The 17,143-nt window shown below is 48.2% G+C and overlaps 2 protein-coding genes across 4 annotated transcripts; one reads left to right on the top strand and one right to left on the bottom strand.

Annotated features, from left to right (window-relative positions):
* Positions 1 to 2,769: 2,769 nt before the first annotated feature.
* On the bottom strand, positions 2,770 to 6,487 carry CCIN (calicin). The gene has a single exon (XM_077345576.1). It carries the CDS (start codon positions 4,791 to 4,793, stop codon positions 3,018 to 3,020), a length of 1,776 nt encoding a protein of 591 aa, XP_077201691.1. The 5' UTR covers positions 4,794 to 6,487; the 3' UTR covers positions 2,770 to 3,017.
* Positions 6,488 to 6,675: 188 nt separating this feature from the next.
* Positions 6,676 to 17,014, top strand: NANS (N-acetylneuraminate synthase). Of its 3 annotated transcripts, none has more exons than XR_013232679.1 (7): positions 6,676 to 6,929; positions 8,298 to 8,513; positions 9,482 to 9,581; positions 12,419 to 12,573; positions 13,132 to 13,398; positions 15,792 to 16,714; positions 16,855 to 17,014. XR_013232679.1 is itself a non-coding variant. In XM_077345578.1 (6 exons), exons 1-6 carry the CDS (start codon positions 6,798 to 6,800, stop codon positions 15,999 to 16,001), a joined length of 1,080 nt encoding a protein of 359 aa, XP_077201693.1. In that variant the 5' UTR covers positions 6,676 to 6,797; the 3' UTR covers positions 16,002 to 16,761. The 3 variants fall into 3 exon arrangements, 1 of the variants encoding a protein (XP_077201693.1); XR_013232678.1 differs by having other exon boundaries at positions 15,792 to 16,737; XM_077345578.1 differs by lacking the exon at positions 16,855 to 17,014 and having other exon boundaries at positions 15,792 to 16,761.
* The last annotated feature ends 129 nt before the right edge of the window (positions 17,015 to 17,143 follow it).

Raw genomic sequence — 17,143 nt, 5'->3', positions numbered from 1 at the left:
TTTTCAAGGGTGCAGAGGGAAATCTGGTAAATAACATCCTGTTGTGCCTCTTTGAAAGAGCAGAAAGGATATTTCCCCTCCCACTGTTAGTATTCCTGTATAAACATTAATTGGATGTAGTTACCCAGTGACCCCTCCCTGCTTTGGTTCTGAAGACTTCACAGATCTCTGGTCCTGGAAGAGAGCAGCAAAAACATACCCCACCCAGCAGCTGGTATTACAGAGCCAGCAGAGCAGCACGAAGCAGAGAGATTGGGAGGAAACAAGAAAATGAATACTGTCCTTTTTTTTTTCATGATCTTATGGCTGAAAAGTGGGTTATACATAAATACAGCAGTGCTGGTATTGAGCCAATAGTTCTTTTCATGATCCAGAGAAATAAATAGTTGCCAAAAGTAGACATCTTACTCTGTCAGTGATAAGATGGTAGTGTTTGGTTTTGTTGTTTAATGAAGTTCCGGTAGTGGTATGGAACTTATTTTTATTGTTTTATGTCTTTCAAAAAGAAGAAGAGTTGGTTCTTATATGCCACTTTTCTCTACCTGAAGGAGTCTCAAAGCAACTTACAGTCACCTTCCCTTTCCTCTCCCCACAACAGACACCCAGTGAGGGAGGTGAGGCTGAGAGAGCCCTGAGATTACTGAAGAAGAAGAGTTGGTTCTTATATGCCACTTTTCTCTACCCGAAGGAGTCTCAAAGCGGCTTCCAATTGCCTTCCCTTTGCTCTCCCCACAAGAGACACCCTGTGGGGTAGGTGAGGCTGAGAGAGCCCTGATATCACTGCCCGGTCAGAACAGCTTTATCAGGGCTGTGATGAGCCCAAGGTCACCCAGCTGGCTGCATGTGGGGGAGCGGGGAATCAAACCTAGCTCACCAGATTAGAAGTCCATGCTCCTAACCACTACATTAAGCTGGTACTCAGTGAATATTATTCCTTAGAGGTCTCACTTTCCAAAGCCGTCCAGGGAAACTGATCTTTGAGATATGGAGATCTGATCTATTCCTGGGAGATCCCCAGGTCCCCACCTGGAGGTTGGCAACCCTGCCTAAAAGACTGGAGTACATCTGAATTGGGAAGGGTTTTGCTTTGCTGCTCTCAGCGACATTTTCTGTCTCTCATTTCCTTTCCTTCCAAAGGCGGGTGCTGGCTCAGCTCCGGCCGTGATTCTTCGGAATCGATTGTGCAATCCTAAGCAGAACTCTATCCGTGTGATTTCCGAAGCTCTGCTGCCAGTCGGGGTCACCTGGAGGTCTGAAATGAGTTCTGCTAATGGTGTTCAGGAGAGGTGGAACCACTGATCCAGTGCTCTGGTCGTCTCCCTCCAGACCTGTGAGTCACTGCCAGGAAGTTCTATGCATGGCTCTGCTATTTCTTCAATAGATAACGTCCTAGTAGCGATATGGACATTTTAAAAATATATATATTTCTTTCAAAAAGAAAAGAAAAAAGGGGGTAGAAATGGAATCTAACTGGGATCAGCCTCATGTAGAAGAAGGGATGCCAACCTCTGAGTGGGAAATCCCGTGGAATTATAGCTCATCTACAGGCAACTGAGATCAGTTCCTCTGGAGAAAATGGCTGCTTTGGAGGGGAGACACCACAGCACTGAGGTTCCTCCCCACCCCAAATCCCTCCTACTCCAGGCTCCACCCCCAAAGACCGCCCCCCAAACCCAGATGCCCTCCCCAGACTCCATGACAACATGCAAGGATTATTAATGTGGCTGGGAACAGAAAAAAATAATAGCCTCTGAGCATATGCTAAGTATATTCATGATCCCTGCCCCCCCAGAGCCAAATTTGGCTTAAGAGAACCAGATGCTCTTCTAACACTAAATATACTGCATGGTGGCCTTCGAACAACACCAAAGAAAATCGATTTCTTGTTTTAGAACTTTATACCCCACTTTTCTCCCACTGGGGACCCAAAGCTGTTATTTCCTTCTCTAATATTATCTTTACAACTGCCCGGTGAAGTAGGCTGAGCTAAGAATGACTGGCGAGTTTTCATGCAGTAGGCACATGACCCCACATCTCCCTAGATCCTAGTCCAACACGGCTCTAACCACGACACCATGCTGGCTCTGGGTACAGCGTTTTTTGGTACCTTCTGAGCAAGCCAGTTTTGACTTTTCAGTGGCTGCTTTGAAATGCTGAAAAGAAAACGTTATGTAATGTTTTATGGCTTTTGAAGCTTGGATATTCTCCTGTGGCTTGTGGCCATGCTGAAGGCCCAGATGCCGAGAAATTAAAATAACATTGTTCCGCCCGGCCTGCTGCCCTTGCTAAGCCTCTGAATAAACTGGTATTTGGCACTTTGTCTTCTACCTTGAAAAAGACGTGTTAATGGTTGATATGGTGCAGCAAAATGGAACTGTTCAGAGTATGTAGATAAAGGTGAGACCTAGGGTTGCCAGCATCCAGGTGGTAGCTAGAGTGCTCCTGGGATTACAGTGCATTTCCAGGTGGCATAAATCAGTTACCCATTTTTTCGACTCTTTTGGACAGATCATGGACAAGCGCTTTAGGACCATGTGAGGATGGGAAGGTGTGGATTTCTGCAGATCTAGGGTTGCAAGCTGCGGGTTGGGAAATATTTTGAGATTTGGGGCATGGAGATTGGGGGTGGCAGTGTTTGGGGAGGAGAGGGGCCTCAGCAGGGTGTATAGTCTCCAGTACCATGCTGCAGTCCCAGAGATTGAGAAATTAAAATAACCGTGTCCCGCCTGGCCTGCTGCCCTTGCTAAGCCTCTGAAAAAAACTCTTATTTGGCACTTGGTCTACCACTTTGAAAAAAGATACATAAATTTAATGTGTTAACGGTCGATAATAGTACAGGGTGACTTCTTTGCGCCCCATCCAAGTGGTTCTCACAGAGCAGATGTCCCATCCTAAGCATACTACCTGAATCAAGGAACGTGGATAAAGAGGCCAAGAGGAGGCATCTCCCGTTTTTACCTGAGATCTGCAATCCAGTCATTTTTATTGCTAGAAACTCTGTTTTCTGTCTTCCCTAATTAATTGACTACGGTTTTTTGAAGAACCTTGCAAGGCAACTTAGCTGTACAGCAAGCAGGACAATCCAAGGCTTCCGGGGGGTCTGCAAGCAGCTTCCATTCCTGGGTGCTTTGGTCTAACATGTACGCTTGTCGACTGATGGAATACTCGTCCGGCCGCTTGTTGCCCGGACAGATGAGGCCGCCGCACACAAACACCTTGTTCTTCCCGACGGAGCACACCGCGTGCGAGAGATCCAAGCTGTAGTTGTTGGGCAAGAGGGGCACGAGGGTGGTCTGTTTGGTGATCTTAACCTTCTGCAGGTTGATTTCCAGGCTCTCTTTGTGGCTCTGGACGCTCAAGACGTTCTCCTGGGGAAAGGACAGCAACGGCTTGTGATTGAACTGGATGGGAAAGGTGATGTACTGGACCACGTTCCGGGTCTGGATGTCGAAGCAATCCACCACGCCGACGCGAGAGAACTGGCCGTTGATGAGGCATCTCCCCGTCACAATGTAAATGGCCGTGTCACCTTTGGTGATCAGGGCAGGGGCGTCCATGGGGATGCTCATCTTCCCGGCCAGAATCCACTTCTCCTTCCCTTCGTCGTACTTGAAGATACTCGAGATGTATTTCCTCGGTGCCGTGCTTCCCCCTATGGAGTAGACTGCTCCCCCGCAAGTCACCATGGTGTGAAAGACTAGACCCGTGGGCAGATCGGGAAGCTTGATCCAGGAGTTGGTATCCGTGTCATACTTCCAGGCTGTCTTGAGGCCGGAGATCTGCTCTGTGGTTCCTCCCGAGACATAGATGTACTTCCCCAGGGACGTTGCGCTGAGAGCAGCCGCTTTGTACGGCATCTCCGTGAGCTTCAGCCAGATGTTCTCGGCGATGATGTAAGCAAACACGCCGTTGCTGAACCTCCCCTGCTCTTTCTGTCCTCCTAAAATCACCACGGAGTCCACCAGCGCCCCTTTCCTTTGGTAGAGCATCAGGCTCTGAGGATTCCCGTGTTTGCGCTCGCTCAAAACGCTCTCGATCCGGGACAGGGGACCGGAGTGGTCTTGAAAAACCAACACTTCCCGGCAAGCAGAAAGCAGGGCCTTGCTGGAGATGGCGGTTAAATGGATGTAGGCGAAATACTTCTTGAAATACTTCTCCCTTTCCGGAGTTTTGTGCTTCACCCATTGCAGGAAAGCCAGGAAGGCCTGGTCCTCGTTTTGGATGTGAAGGTTCTCGTCCTTCAGGAGCTTGCCGAAGATCTGAGGAGGGCAACACATCAGGTCTTCGATGCCTTCCGGGCTGGCCCAGTAGTGGAAGTTCTCTCGCACTCCGTCGTAGGCGGAATTCCCTACCTCTTTCAGCTCGTATGTGGTCGCCAAGAACATGTAGTACAGGCTGTTGTCCTTCTTGAGGGACCGGAGGAGGTAATCGGAGCAGTGGCTTTTGAGCGTCTGGGAATTGAAATACTTGGCTCCCTTCAGCAACTCTTCGACGTTCTTCTCAGAAATGAGAATCTTCCCTGTGTAGAAGTAATCCAGCAGCTCCTCGACCAAGCCAGAGCTCAAGAACTTGGCGTCGATGATGATGAAGAGCTCATCATCCGTCTTCATGTCGTTGCTGGTAATCAGGTTCCTGATATGGGAGGAGACGGCTGCTAAGACATTGAGGTGGGCGTAGAAGACGCTCTGGTCCACGCTGAGGGCCACGTCGCAGAACTCTTTGTTCTTTCTCTGCTTGTTCAGGGCCTGCATTATGAAGCTGTTATGGTTCTTTTCTGTGAACTGCATCCTCATTTTCGTAGCCAAGGCTGGTCCTGGAATTAAGGAAGATGAAAACAGCGTAAAGGGCTTTTTGCCCAGTTGTTGAGGACTTCACTCAGGGGACACTGGAATGAGGTCATCAAATATAGCTGCCAGGTCACAATAGCCAATGACATGGGTTTAAAAAAGAGTCTTTTCAGATTCCTCCTCCAGTGGTGGGTGTCACATCATAGCTTGGCATGGTACTAAAAGAAAGAAGTGGGGATTGGAGGCAAGGGTTGATAGATCCATGGATCAGAGGTCAGATTGCTTCTTGTGTCTTTTCCAGAGGGATAGCTGAGTTGGTCTATTAAAGTCTTTTTGAGCCTTTTGACCATGGAGGTACTTCTGAAATATTTTTCAGGCTTCGAGGTACCCGGAAGGGATGACAGCTGGCCACGCCTCCCAGCCATGACTCCTAGAAGTGAGAGGAGCCACGGGTGGCAATGGTTGAAATGGCTGGGGACCCTCCCATCATTGGCCACTTTGGGAGGGGGAAGGTCATCATGCCCAAATAAGGGGAGATTAAAAAAAAGATAAACCCCTTTTTCTTTCATAGGATGGGAGGGCTCTCCCCAGTTGCCATTTCGAAAAACCCCATGCTATGGTACCATTGAAGGCCCTTTGTGGTGCCATATGGTACCCTGGTACCGTGGTTGTGAAACCCTGATCTATTGTACCAAAATTTAACACCAGTCCAGTAGGACACTCCATGTACCTGATGCGTGAGTATTATTATTGATCAGCTGGCAACTCTAGATAGGATTTTTTAAAATTATGGTATCACCAGAGATACTGAGCTGGTTTTTTAAATGAAGAGGGTTCCCCATCCCTAAAAACAAGCATTCCCCATTTGAAATAAAGTATTCTATTATTGTGGAATGGGACCCAAACGAATACTTTTTCAGCCATAGAGATTCTCAGACTTTTTGGAGTAGGTCCCCTTCTAGCTCTGCACTTTTCCGAATGTTTACCGCACCTTTGGTTTATATTAGAATATAGTCTGTATCCAAATCTCTAACATCTAGGGGCTAGTCACAGCTATAAGGAAGCTGAAAGCAGGGTGGACCGAAGGAACCAGAATTAGAAGGCGGTGATGGGAGGGGGAGAGGAACCATTTGGCTTTTGTTTTGTAGCTCGGTAAAAAGCTTAATAAAAATGGTTTTAAAAGATTAAATACTTTAGCAACTCTTTTGGGTATGCAATTGGAGATCTAGCCAAATTCTTAGGAGTAACAGAGGTATCTTCGCAGGACTGTTGTGGTTCCTAACTGAAGCTGGGGTTATTTGCTTGAGGCCCAGCATCCAGGTGTTTTGTGAGCCTCTTCGGCACAGCTCCAATGGCCAGCCTCAGATTATGACTAGATTCCAGGCCAGAGACCTCTTGCTGGAATCCCATTCTGTAAACGTGTCCTTGGTTTCTTCCTGTCCGGGATCCGCGCATCTGGCTGCAGTCCTCTCTTTGCCTCAGAGCACACCTGTCAAGAACTAACAGATTTGTGTGGAGCTTCCGCTTCCTCCTTTGTGGGCTTTGCGGCTAAAGGCGGGGGCGGGATGCAGGCAAATTCTCTGCCACGTTGCTTCGAAATACACGGCGACATTCGGCAAACGACCGCCCGGAGAAGTAAAACTAGTCTGGGCGTCGCCGCAGCCCTCGAGCACCGTCCCCGCTACGCGCCCTGCAGGGCGGGTTTGTACGTTTTCCTATACGGGCGCCGCAGTTAGAGCGCGAGCGCCGCTCCCTGGCCGGGCTCTCTGCGACTCCTCGGGCGTTGATTGGCTGCCCGCTTCCGCTGGCCTCTCTACGATTGGCCAAACGGAGCCATCAGGGGGATGAATGGGAAAGGGAAGGAAGGACCGGGCCGTCAAAAAAGGCTCGCTGTCCTGACACGCATGCGTGAAGGGAAAGGCGGGTCCCTGAGGTCGCTTGTAGGGGGCCGGGTTGTGCTCGTTGCTCCTTTCTCCCCCCTGTCAATCAGTCTTCTAACGTTCGCCCGAGATGCCGTTGGAGTTTGAATTGTGCCCGGGGCGGCTGATCGGCGGAGATCACCCCTGCTTTATCATCGCCGAGATTGGGCAGAACCACCAAGGAGATCTCGAGATCGCCAAGCGGATGATTCGCGTGGCCAAGGTGGGGGGCCGGCATTGGGTGGGGAAGGAGGGGCGGGAGGGAGGTTGGCAGGCTGGATGGATGGATGAATGAATGAATGAAGCCCAGCGAGCTTTGGGTTAGTTAGGCCGGGGGTGGGGGGGTCCAACTTCGTCTCTTCCAGCTGCCCGTGGACTACAATTACCATGAGCCCCTGCTGGCAAGGGCTCATGGTAATTGTAGTCCACGGGCAGCTGGAAGAGACGCAGTTGGGCCACCCCTGGTTAGACTATGCCTGGCTATGCCACATATTTGTTTATGGGACTGCAGTTTTTGTAGTGTGTTGAGAATTCGTGGTAATTGCACAGCTGAATTGGACAGCTGAAGGAGGTACAGTTGGGCCACCCCTGGTTAGGTTACGCCAGGCTGTGCCTCATATTCATTTATGGGACTGTGATTTTTGTAGTGTGTGGAGAGCTCATGGTGATTGTAGTCCCTGGTTAGACTATGCCAGGCTATGCCTCATATTCATTTATGGGACTGTGATTTTTGCCAGTGTGTTGGGAGCTCATCCCCCTCGCCTTCCATGCTTTTTCCCGTGATTAAGTTGGTGTCCCTTGGTGGCCGGAGGTGACTGACCTCTGTTATGTTTATTCCCACCCGCACACTTGGTATGGGTTTTTGTTACATTTTTAGCCCACCTTTTTTACACAGATGATACTCCCAGCTCATTGTTATCCCTGCAATAATCTCTTAGGGAGCTGAGGCCCTGATTGGCCCCAGATCACTCAATACTTATATTTTTATACTTCCTTCAACCAGATTTGAATCCAAGTCTTGTAGATCTGAAGCTGACCCTCTGCTAACCCCTGCACAGAAGGGAGTAAACAAGCAATTCTGGGCTGCGAGTTCAGTAGATTGTCTTTGTAATCTGGTACAATGGATGGCTTTAACTCATTTGCTGGTTGGGTTACATGAGACATGGTATGCTATTCCTGGCTGCTGTGATTATGTATTTTGGATTATGATGATGATGCCTCTGATGCAGGGGGCTGTAGCCTGCAGCAGCTTGGCTCTCAACAAATGTGTTAATCTTCAAGGTGGTAAGGTACCTTCAAGCAGGGGTGGAGTTCAAAGCTTCATGATACCTTTCATGCAAAGTAACATAATACGATGCACAAGCTTTGGATATTAAAAACGAAAAAGGGTGGTGAGGGGAGAAACCCAGAGTTCTGGAGAATTCAAATGCTTTGTTTTTTGGTTGGGTTGAATGAAAGTCGTGCGGGGACTTTGGGTTTTGGATTTAATGTTGCACCAATCCAACGGCCGCTTAATTTGTTCATGCATGTGCAGAGTTTGCAGGGCTCTGTTCGTTGTCCTTAGCCCTGTGCAATGGTTGTGTATCGACAGGAGTGTGGAGCGGACTGTGCCAAGTTCCAGAAAAGTGAGCTGGAGCACAAGTTCAACAAGAGAGCCTTGGAAAGGCCCTACACATCCAAGCACTCGTGGGGGCAAACGTACGGAGAGCACAAGCGCCACCTGGAGTTCAGCCATGACCAGTACAGGGAGCTACAGCGCTACGCCAAAGAGATCGGCATATTTTTTACAGCCTCCGGCATGGACGAGGTCAGTACACAGCAGGTTCGGAGAGTGTTTGTAGAGTTTGCTACTTCCGAAGTGAGGTGACTGTCTTGTGGGGAGACAGAATCTCTGAGCATACGTGCCTGCCTAGTATGATCACTGGATCACTAGAGAGAGCTTCTTCGGAATTTCTGCTTCCTCACTGGTGGCTTTATTACAATCTCTGTTTTCCCCCCAAGTTCTGACTTGCTGACACTGCTCTGGAGTGGGGCTGAGTCATCCCGAGGGGGTCCATGAATGGGAATTCCTGAGCCCCTTAATGAAAGAGGGTTGACTTTCACAATCTCCCCCTGCTCACCATTGACACTAACTGCCCCTCGGACTTATGAACTAGAATCTACATTAACACAGGGGAAAGATGACCTCCGTTGCCAGTTAGACCAGGGTGGGTCGGCGCCGCTTGTGTTATTAGACCTCTCAGTAGCATTCGACACAGTAAACCATGAGCTTCTAGTTCACTGCCTCACTGATGCTGGGATTAGGTGGACTGTCCTTCAGTGGCTGATCTCCTTTCTCCGGGATCGCGGACAGAGGGTAGCAATAGGAGAGAGTTCATCAAGCCGCCATCAACTTGCATGTGGCGTTCCTTAGGGAGCAGTTCTCTCTCCAATCAACATCTTTATGCGCCCTCTTGCTCAACTGGTGCGGAAGTTTGGGCTGGGCTGTCACCAATATGCTGATGATACCTAGCTCTTCCTCCTGATGGATGAAAACCGCCGATTTGTCCAACCCACAGAGCCATCAGTGCGCTTTAGCTAAATTACTATTCTCCATTGTTCTACTGTTCCCAGCATACTGTTCTGTTGCCATCACTGTACTGTTACTGTTTGCAACTATAAAGTTTATCTGTACTGTTCCCTGTTTGCCAAGTTCTATGTAAATCACTCTGAGCCTCAGGGGAGGGCAGTATATAAATATAATAAATAAATATACACTGATCTCTCTCTCCATAGATGGCCGTGGAATTCCTGCATGAACTGGATGTTCCATTTTTTAAAGTAGGATCAGGAGATACAAACAATTTCCCCTACTTGGAAAAGACAGCAAAAAAAGGTAAGCTTGTTTTGCTTGAGTGGCACGACGAAGGGTAGTGCGATGTTTGTAGCTTCAGTTGCCCCCTGGCAAATAATCTGATGAAAAGTGTGTTGGTTGGCATGGTCCCCTCCCCATGAAGACACTTTTAGCTAGTCTCTACTACCTCTCTGCTGGAGGCAGCTTGCAAAATAAAACGGTATTATCACACCATCAAAGCTACAACGTAAAGTTTGTTGGTAGTTTGAGCAAGCAGAATATCTGGCAGTGATGAAAATAATAGTGGCAAAATAGATTGGTTATAATAACTGAGGTAAAGATTATTGTAAAGATTAAGATGAGGAGGAAGAAAAAGCTGGGGGTTTCTATCCTGCTTTTTACTACTAGAAGAAATCTCAAAGTGGCTTACTATCGCCCTCCTTTTCTCTACCCTCAACACAAACCCTGTGAAGTAAACGAGACAGAGAGCTTTGAGAGAACTGTGACCAGCCCAAGGCCACCCAGCTGGCTGCAAGTGGAGGAGTGGGGAATCAAACCTGGTTTCCCAAATTAGAGGCTGCCGCTGTTAACCACTACACTTGCTTGTTTGTTTAATATATTATGTAGCGTAAAGCGTATTCTTAACAATTATATGTGCAGCCACCTTTTTTTCACACACCTATATATCATTGCACTTTTATTTATTTATTTTAAATTAAAACATACTTCAAGCAAATCATTAAAAGCATAAATGCAGTACACTCAACACCTTAAAATGCTTTGTATCTAAGCAGTCTCCAGGCTAGAGCCTGCTTTAAATGATGGAATCTCTTACTTAATACCTGGAGAAAAAGCACAGTTTTTGCCAGGTACTTGGGGGGAAAAGAAAGGAAGCACCAGGCAAGTCTCCTTCTATCCTTTGTAAGCTGTATTGGAGCCAGCCTAGACAGGGTAGACAAGGGGTGGCCAAACTTTGACTCTCCAGGTGTCCACAGACTATAATTACCATGAGCCCCTACCAATATGGCCATTTGGCAGGGGCTCATGGGAACTATAGTCCATGAACATCTGGAGGGCCAGAGTTTGGGCAATTCACTGTCACCCCAAATTCCAGCCTCTGTTTCCTCTCCTGTTCTGCACCACATCATATTTGTCTGAAGATGAGAAGTCACAGCCTCCTGCATTTCTTCTTTGTGACGATTCATTGATAAACAGTCCACCTTTCTCACTAGGACTCAAGGTGGATTACCAAATGAGTCAGTATGATCAACAGGATGGGACATTCAATACACAACAAAATAGGATGTGGGTTGTAAAACCAACCAGAAGTCTAAAGAACAATGAAAGCAAAGCATTAAGATGACATTATACAAAAATTAAACAATAGGACCCAACCCATAACTACCCACACACAGTGGTACAGACCACAGTCCCTAGTAATTTGTGTAAGTAACGTAATGAAGCCTTTAGTACTTTGCTACCCTTATGCATGTGTAGAAAAGCTATCTTGACTAATTCAGTTTTGTGGAAAGCCGGGAGAGTTGGGAGCCTTCATCCTCAGGCAGGCCATTCTGGGAGGCAGGGGCCACCACAGAAGGCATGTGAACAAGCAGTTGTTGATCTTGCCTCTTTGTAGGTTGCCACCAGCAGAGGCCTTGCTCAGACGGGCAGGGCTTTATGGAAGAGCATGGGGAGATACAGCCTCACGGATCTGAGGGTCCAAAGGCCACGTCTTAAACTTAGCCCAGTAACGGACGGGCAGCCAGTGAAGTGACTATGGAAGGAGAGTGATAGGCATGCTTCCTTTAGCTCCAAATAATAGCTGGGCTGTGGCCTTCTGCACCAGCTGGAGTTCCTGAATTGTTTCTGGAGATCAATGTTCGGTGCATTACAGTATTCTAGTCTCAGTGTCTGGTTGGCATGGAATCCAGGTGGCCAAGTCAGTTGTATCAAGGCTAGGCTGACTTGAAAGAGAGCCCCTTTTTTTTTTTTACAGCTCCATCAACTTAGTTCTCAGTATAAACCCAGGGCTCTTAACTGAGTCAGCAGGGGGTCAGTTGAACCCTATTAAAAGTGGGGTGCGTAATGTCCCACAAGACCTCCCCAACCAGCATTGCATCTGTCTTGAGAGCCAGCTTGGAGTAGTGGTTAAGCCTCTAATGTGGAGAACTGGTTTTGATTTCCCCATTGGTTCCAAAAAAAGTGGCAGGGACACACAAGTGACTTGAGTATTTATACCCTACTAAAATATAGTAGAATACAGGATGTATTACAGCGTGGCAATCACAAGGGGATTATTGCAACAACGAAAATATTAAATCTTATATTTAAAAATGAGCAATGCTAGTCTTTGAAACCAGAAAATCAGGAAAATAAAATCCTCAAAACTACAGAATTTCTGAATTAAACAAAGAGAAGTTTTCTGTTTTTAGTAAGCCAGGCTTGCCTGTCAAATTCCTTGGTGCCACCTTTAAAAAAGAATTCGGGTGAATGGCAGTGTTAGTCTGAATCAGCAGAACAAAGTTTTGAATTCATATTTATTCATGGTATAAGTTTGTGTCTGCACACACACTTTTGCAAATATGATTAAATGGGAATTACCAGTCCATACAGATAGGTAGAGGATGAGCAGTAAATTATCTTACATGACAAAGATGTTTAAGAGGTTCAAAGACTATGCAGGGATAACAAGTTTATAAGGCTATCATTTGTTTGGGTTTAATTCTGGGGGGGGGAACACAGTGAAGGAACTAAATATGTCAAAATAGGAGATTAATGGACAGGTGTGTCCCTCATTGTAGAACGCTGAGAGTAATGAACTGAGACGCCACCATTACGCTCCATCCATCTCCTCTCAAGAATCTGTTCTTCCCACCCAGGCCGCCCCATGGTGATTTCCAGTGGGATGCAGACAATGAACACGATGCAGCAAGTCTACCAGCTGGTGAAGCCCATCAACCCAAACTTCTGTTTCCTCCAGTGCACCAGTGCGTACCCTCTCCAGCCCGAAGACGTCAACCTTCGGGTCATAGCGGTCAGTGAACAGGGTGTGGTGGACAATGCCGGCAGCAGAGAGGCCATTGTCCTTAGATGCCTCCTCTTGGCTCTGATGCCGCTCAGCATGGGAACATGTCAAGAACTCTGGAGCATTCTTGCTACTATACTCGGAGGTCCCATTTGAACAGTTGATGTTTAGGGGGTTCTTTCATGTGCCTAAACCTGCTGTATGGTGATATCAGCATCTCATTTGCTAAAGCACGAAGATACTGCTTCCTCTTTGAGAGCCAGCTTGGTGTGGTGGTTAAGAGCTGAGGCCTCTAATCTGGAGAACCGGGTTTGATTCCCCACTCTGCCACATGCAGCCCGCTGGGGGACCTTGGGACAGTCACTGTTCTCTCTGCTCTCTCAGCCTCACCCACCTCACAGGGTGTCAGTTATGGGGAGAGGAAGGGAAGGGAGTTGTAAGCCGCTTTGAAACTGTCTCAGGTAGTAAAAAGCGGGGTACAAAATATCAGCTCTTTTTCTTACCTTGAAACAAGTAGCTATCCTCTGCGAAAGCGGGCATTTTACACCAGCTTTTCCCTCCCTACAGGCATATAGATCTGCATTCCCAGATATTCCTGTTGGCTATTCTGGTCATGAGACCGGGGTAGCCATTTCTATCGCAGCAGTTGCTATGGGAGCCAAAGTCCTGGAGCGCCACATCACCCTGGACAAGACCTGGAAAGGAAGCGACCACCAGGCATCCCTGGAGCCAAAAGAGCTGGCGGAACTGGTGCGAAGTATCCGGATGGTGGAGAAGGCCATGGGGTCTCCCGTCAAGCGTCTCCTGCCCTGTGAAGTGGCGTGTAATGAAAAGGTAAATATTTCCTGAGTTGCTGCCGAGAGCCCCTTTTCAGGAAACGAATTCGGCTTCTGTCTTGGTTCACGTGCCAAGATCAAAATAACAGTGGGGAACGCATATGTCACCAGTGCTCTGCCAGCTGCGTTGGTTCCAGATTGGAGACTGGGTCAGGCTCAAGGTGTTAGTAGTAACCTTTAAAGCCCTAAGCCAAGGATAGTCAAGCTGCAGCCCTCCAGAGGCCCATGGACTACAATTCCCATGAGCCCCTGCCAGCATTCGCTGGCAGGGGATCATGGGGATTGTAGTCCATGGACCTCTGGAGGGCCGCAGTTTGACTACCCCTGCCCTAAGCAGTCTGGGACTAGCGTATCTGTGGGTCTGCCTCTTTTGTCACACACTCCAAAGAACATTGAGATCAGTGACCAAAATATACATAGGATCCCGGCTCAAAGAAGGTGAGGCCAGTGGTGCGGGGGGGGGGGAGGAGCTCTGTGCCTGCTTACGTGTGCCGACTGGTGCACTGGCGGCACCCCTCCCCCCATGACGCTGGCCACTTTGGGCTCGAACGGCTGTGCACACAAGCCTAGGCGAGACTGGCCTTGACCAGGAGTCAGGGCCTTTTCGGCTTTGGCCCCGACCTGGTGAAACACTCAGCTGAAGGAGATCAGGACCTCAGTCAGTTCCGTAGGGCCTGTAAGACAGAGCTGCTCCACCAGGCCTGTGGCTGAGGCCAGGCAAAACACCAGATACAACATCAAGAAGAGCTGGCCTTGCTGCTGAAAGAATAGAAATAAGAGCAGACCCCCCCTCCCCTCCCCCAAAGCAAGAACTGGGACTCCCCCAAATTTTATTGAAATGAGGCCGTATGTATGCACCAGAATGTTTTAGTACCTATTAATATTTATACTGGGTTTTAGTACGGAGCTACCTGGAAGAGCGGGGGGTAAGAATAAAGATTCCTATTATTAGTACTAGTGCAACTGTCTCTTTCTGCACGCCTGCTAACTTATCTCGGGTTGGATCCAGCCATTTAGCCCACTCAGTTTTCCGCTCCTCGCTGCAGGCTGTGCTGCACATGGCCTTTGTCAGTGCAGGCCCCACGTTCCCCAGTGTAGCAGATGTTTTGGATGGTCAAAGGGTCCCCCCCCCCTCCATTTTTCAACAGTGGAACAGCCGGATGGCTCCAACCCATAATTTTGCTAGTAGCTGGACTGGCCATTGATGATTCAACTATAGTTTTGTTGGGGCCCTCAGCAGTTTAAAACATGGCAATGAATCCCTGTGTCTTTTCATCGATTAGCAGATGGTGTCTAAAGAAAACTGCACGTTTCCAGAACCTCATTCTAGGTGTCTTTCTGCCATGTTGCAAGTAGCACATAAACTTGCACTTAAAAGAAGAAAGCCATCTTCACGCTTGGCTTGGTCATTCCCTGCCAGAGGAGCATATCAGAACTGTAACAGGCAAAAAACCTCTAAAGAATTGAATTCTTTGTTCTGTTTTATGCTCTGTTTTATGCTCACAACACCCATGTTAGGTTATGTTGAAGGTATGGCCGGCCCAAGGTCATCCAGTGAGCTTTCATAGCAGAGGGGGGAATTCGAGCCAAGGTCTCCTGGATCCAAGCTCCAGACTCCAACCAGTACACCATACTGGCTCTCAGCCAGCACTTCTTAATAAAGGACTTGGAACAACTGGCGTTTGTACTGCAGAGACCTTATGGGTTATTAATCAACATGTTAAGGATTAGTAATGCAAATAATGTATTTTCATCTACTGCAGATAGGATCTCTTATGCTGACTCTTTGATCTGTTGCTCTGAACTTTGACACCGTTTGGCTCTTCAGCTATAAAAGTTGGCTTTTGTCCATTGACCTAACAGTGGTGGCATCTCTTTGGCAGGTGTACTGCTCTACAGTGCTAGGTAGTGCCACTTGCATGGACAATACCTTACTTGTGCAATCCTGTTTTAGGGAGTCCCATTGTGCCTGGACCCCTGAGTGAAGTAGCAGCATGGTACAAGAGAGGCAGTGGAGAGGGCAATCTTATCAGCTTGATGTCATGGTTAAAGAGTGGTGGCCTCTAACCTGGAAAGCCTGGTTTGATTCTCCAGTCCTCCACATGCAGCCAGCTGGGTGACCTTGGGCTAGTCACAGTCCTGTTGGAGCTGTTCTCACACAGTAGTTCTGTCAAAGCTCTCTCAGCCCCACCTACCTCACAGGGTGTCTGTTGTGGGGAGAAGAAGGGAAAGGTGTCTGTAAACCTTCGGGCAGTGAAATGTGAGGTATAAAAAACAGCTCTTCTTGCCTCTATGCCAAATGCAGCCCTATAGGCCTCCTTTCTTTTATGCCACCCCTTCCACAGATTTACCAGCACATTACTTAAGCTCCTCCAATTTGTCTTTCTGCAGCTAGGAAAGTCTGTTGTTGCCAAAGTGAAGATCCCAGAAGGCACCACGCTGACCCTGGACATGCTCGCGGTCAAGGTGGGGGAACCCAAAGGATATCCCCCAGAAGACATCTTTGACTTGGTGGGCAAGAAAGTCAAGGTCAACATCGATGAAGATGAAACGGTCACCGAAGACGCGATTGAAAATCATGTGAAAAAAGTGAAATGTTAAAATGCAAGAGGGTCCGTGCAATTTGCCCAAACCCCCATGGCAATCCGCTGGTAATTGTAGAATTGTATGTTAGACTGACTGGATGGCCGTGCGAATTTTCAAGGTTTTTTTTCCTTCCAGATGAACAAGAACGCAAGCCCTGCCCTTCTCGTCCTTGGCACCAGAGGCTCTAACAAACAGGGCCAGCTTGGGACAGGTGGAGTCTTCAGACTTCTTGTGGAAGGGCCTACGTCAAAGTATGTCCAGAAGGTGTTTTCCAAGGGGCAATGTGGGGCTTAGGAGAAGATAGTTTTGTGGGGGCAGGATGAGGGGTCACTGCGAATGTGGACTGTAGTGGAGCACTTTGTATTTATGCAGACCGTTACGTGGTCGCCTTCTGCACAAGAGTGCTTGATGTGCCACTTTGAACACATGAGCAGTTGCTCTGCTGTTGAATAGCCTCTTCTGTGCCCTAACTCTTGTTTCCAGTCCTTCCTATCAGATTGTGTATGGGGGTGGGGGGGGGGGGAGAATGTGCTTTTAAATGGCTGTTCTCATGTTCCACAGTTCACTGTATTACTTAATGGGAAGTTTGTCTCCGCTTGAGGTATGTAATTTAGATTGTACTGTTAGCTCTGCACTCTTCTATTCTGCTCAACAAAAGCTCAAAGCTCTTCTGAAGCCTCAGGAGCCACTCAGTGGCAGAAAGCTCCGTATTTTTGTGGGAGGGAGTAGTAGGGTGTCCCTTAAGCCAGGGGTAGTCAACCTGTGGTCCTCCAGATGTCCGTGGACTACAATTCCCATGAGCCCCTGCCAGCAAACGCTGGCAGGGGCTCATGGGAATTGTAGTCCATGGACATCTGGAGGACCACAGGTTGACTACCCCTGCCTTAGGCCCCTGGATTCAATTAAGCACAAGGCTGTATTGGCTGCTTAAACAATCGGGGATGGATTTGGGGCCATGGCATATACTGTGGCTGCCACCTAGAGCACAGTGCCAGTGAGCTTCTACGCTGAGATCCTTCTTCTGGGGGGGGGGGGGGGAAATCAGATTCTACAATTCTCATGAACAGTGTGCTGGAATAATTAAATTCCACCCCTTTCCCACTCTGAAATGGCCTTGAGGAGCAGCTGCTTCCCACTGTGGTGCATGCCTGCAGGTA

The sequence above is a fragment of the Paroedura picta genome, chromosome 7 (assembly GCF_049243985.1).
Source record: "Paroedura picta isolate Pp20150507F chromosome 7, Ppicta_v3.0, whole genome shotgun sequence".
NCBI classification, from domain to species: Eukaryota; Metazoa; Chordata; class Lepidosauria; order Squamata; family Gekkonidae; genus Paroedura; species Paroedura picta.
This window is presented reverse-complemented; position numbering and strand designations above follow the sequence as displayed.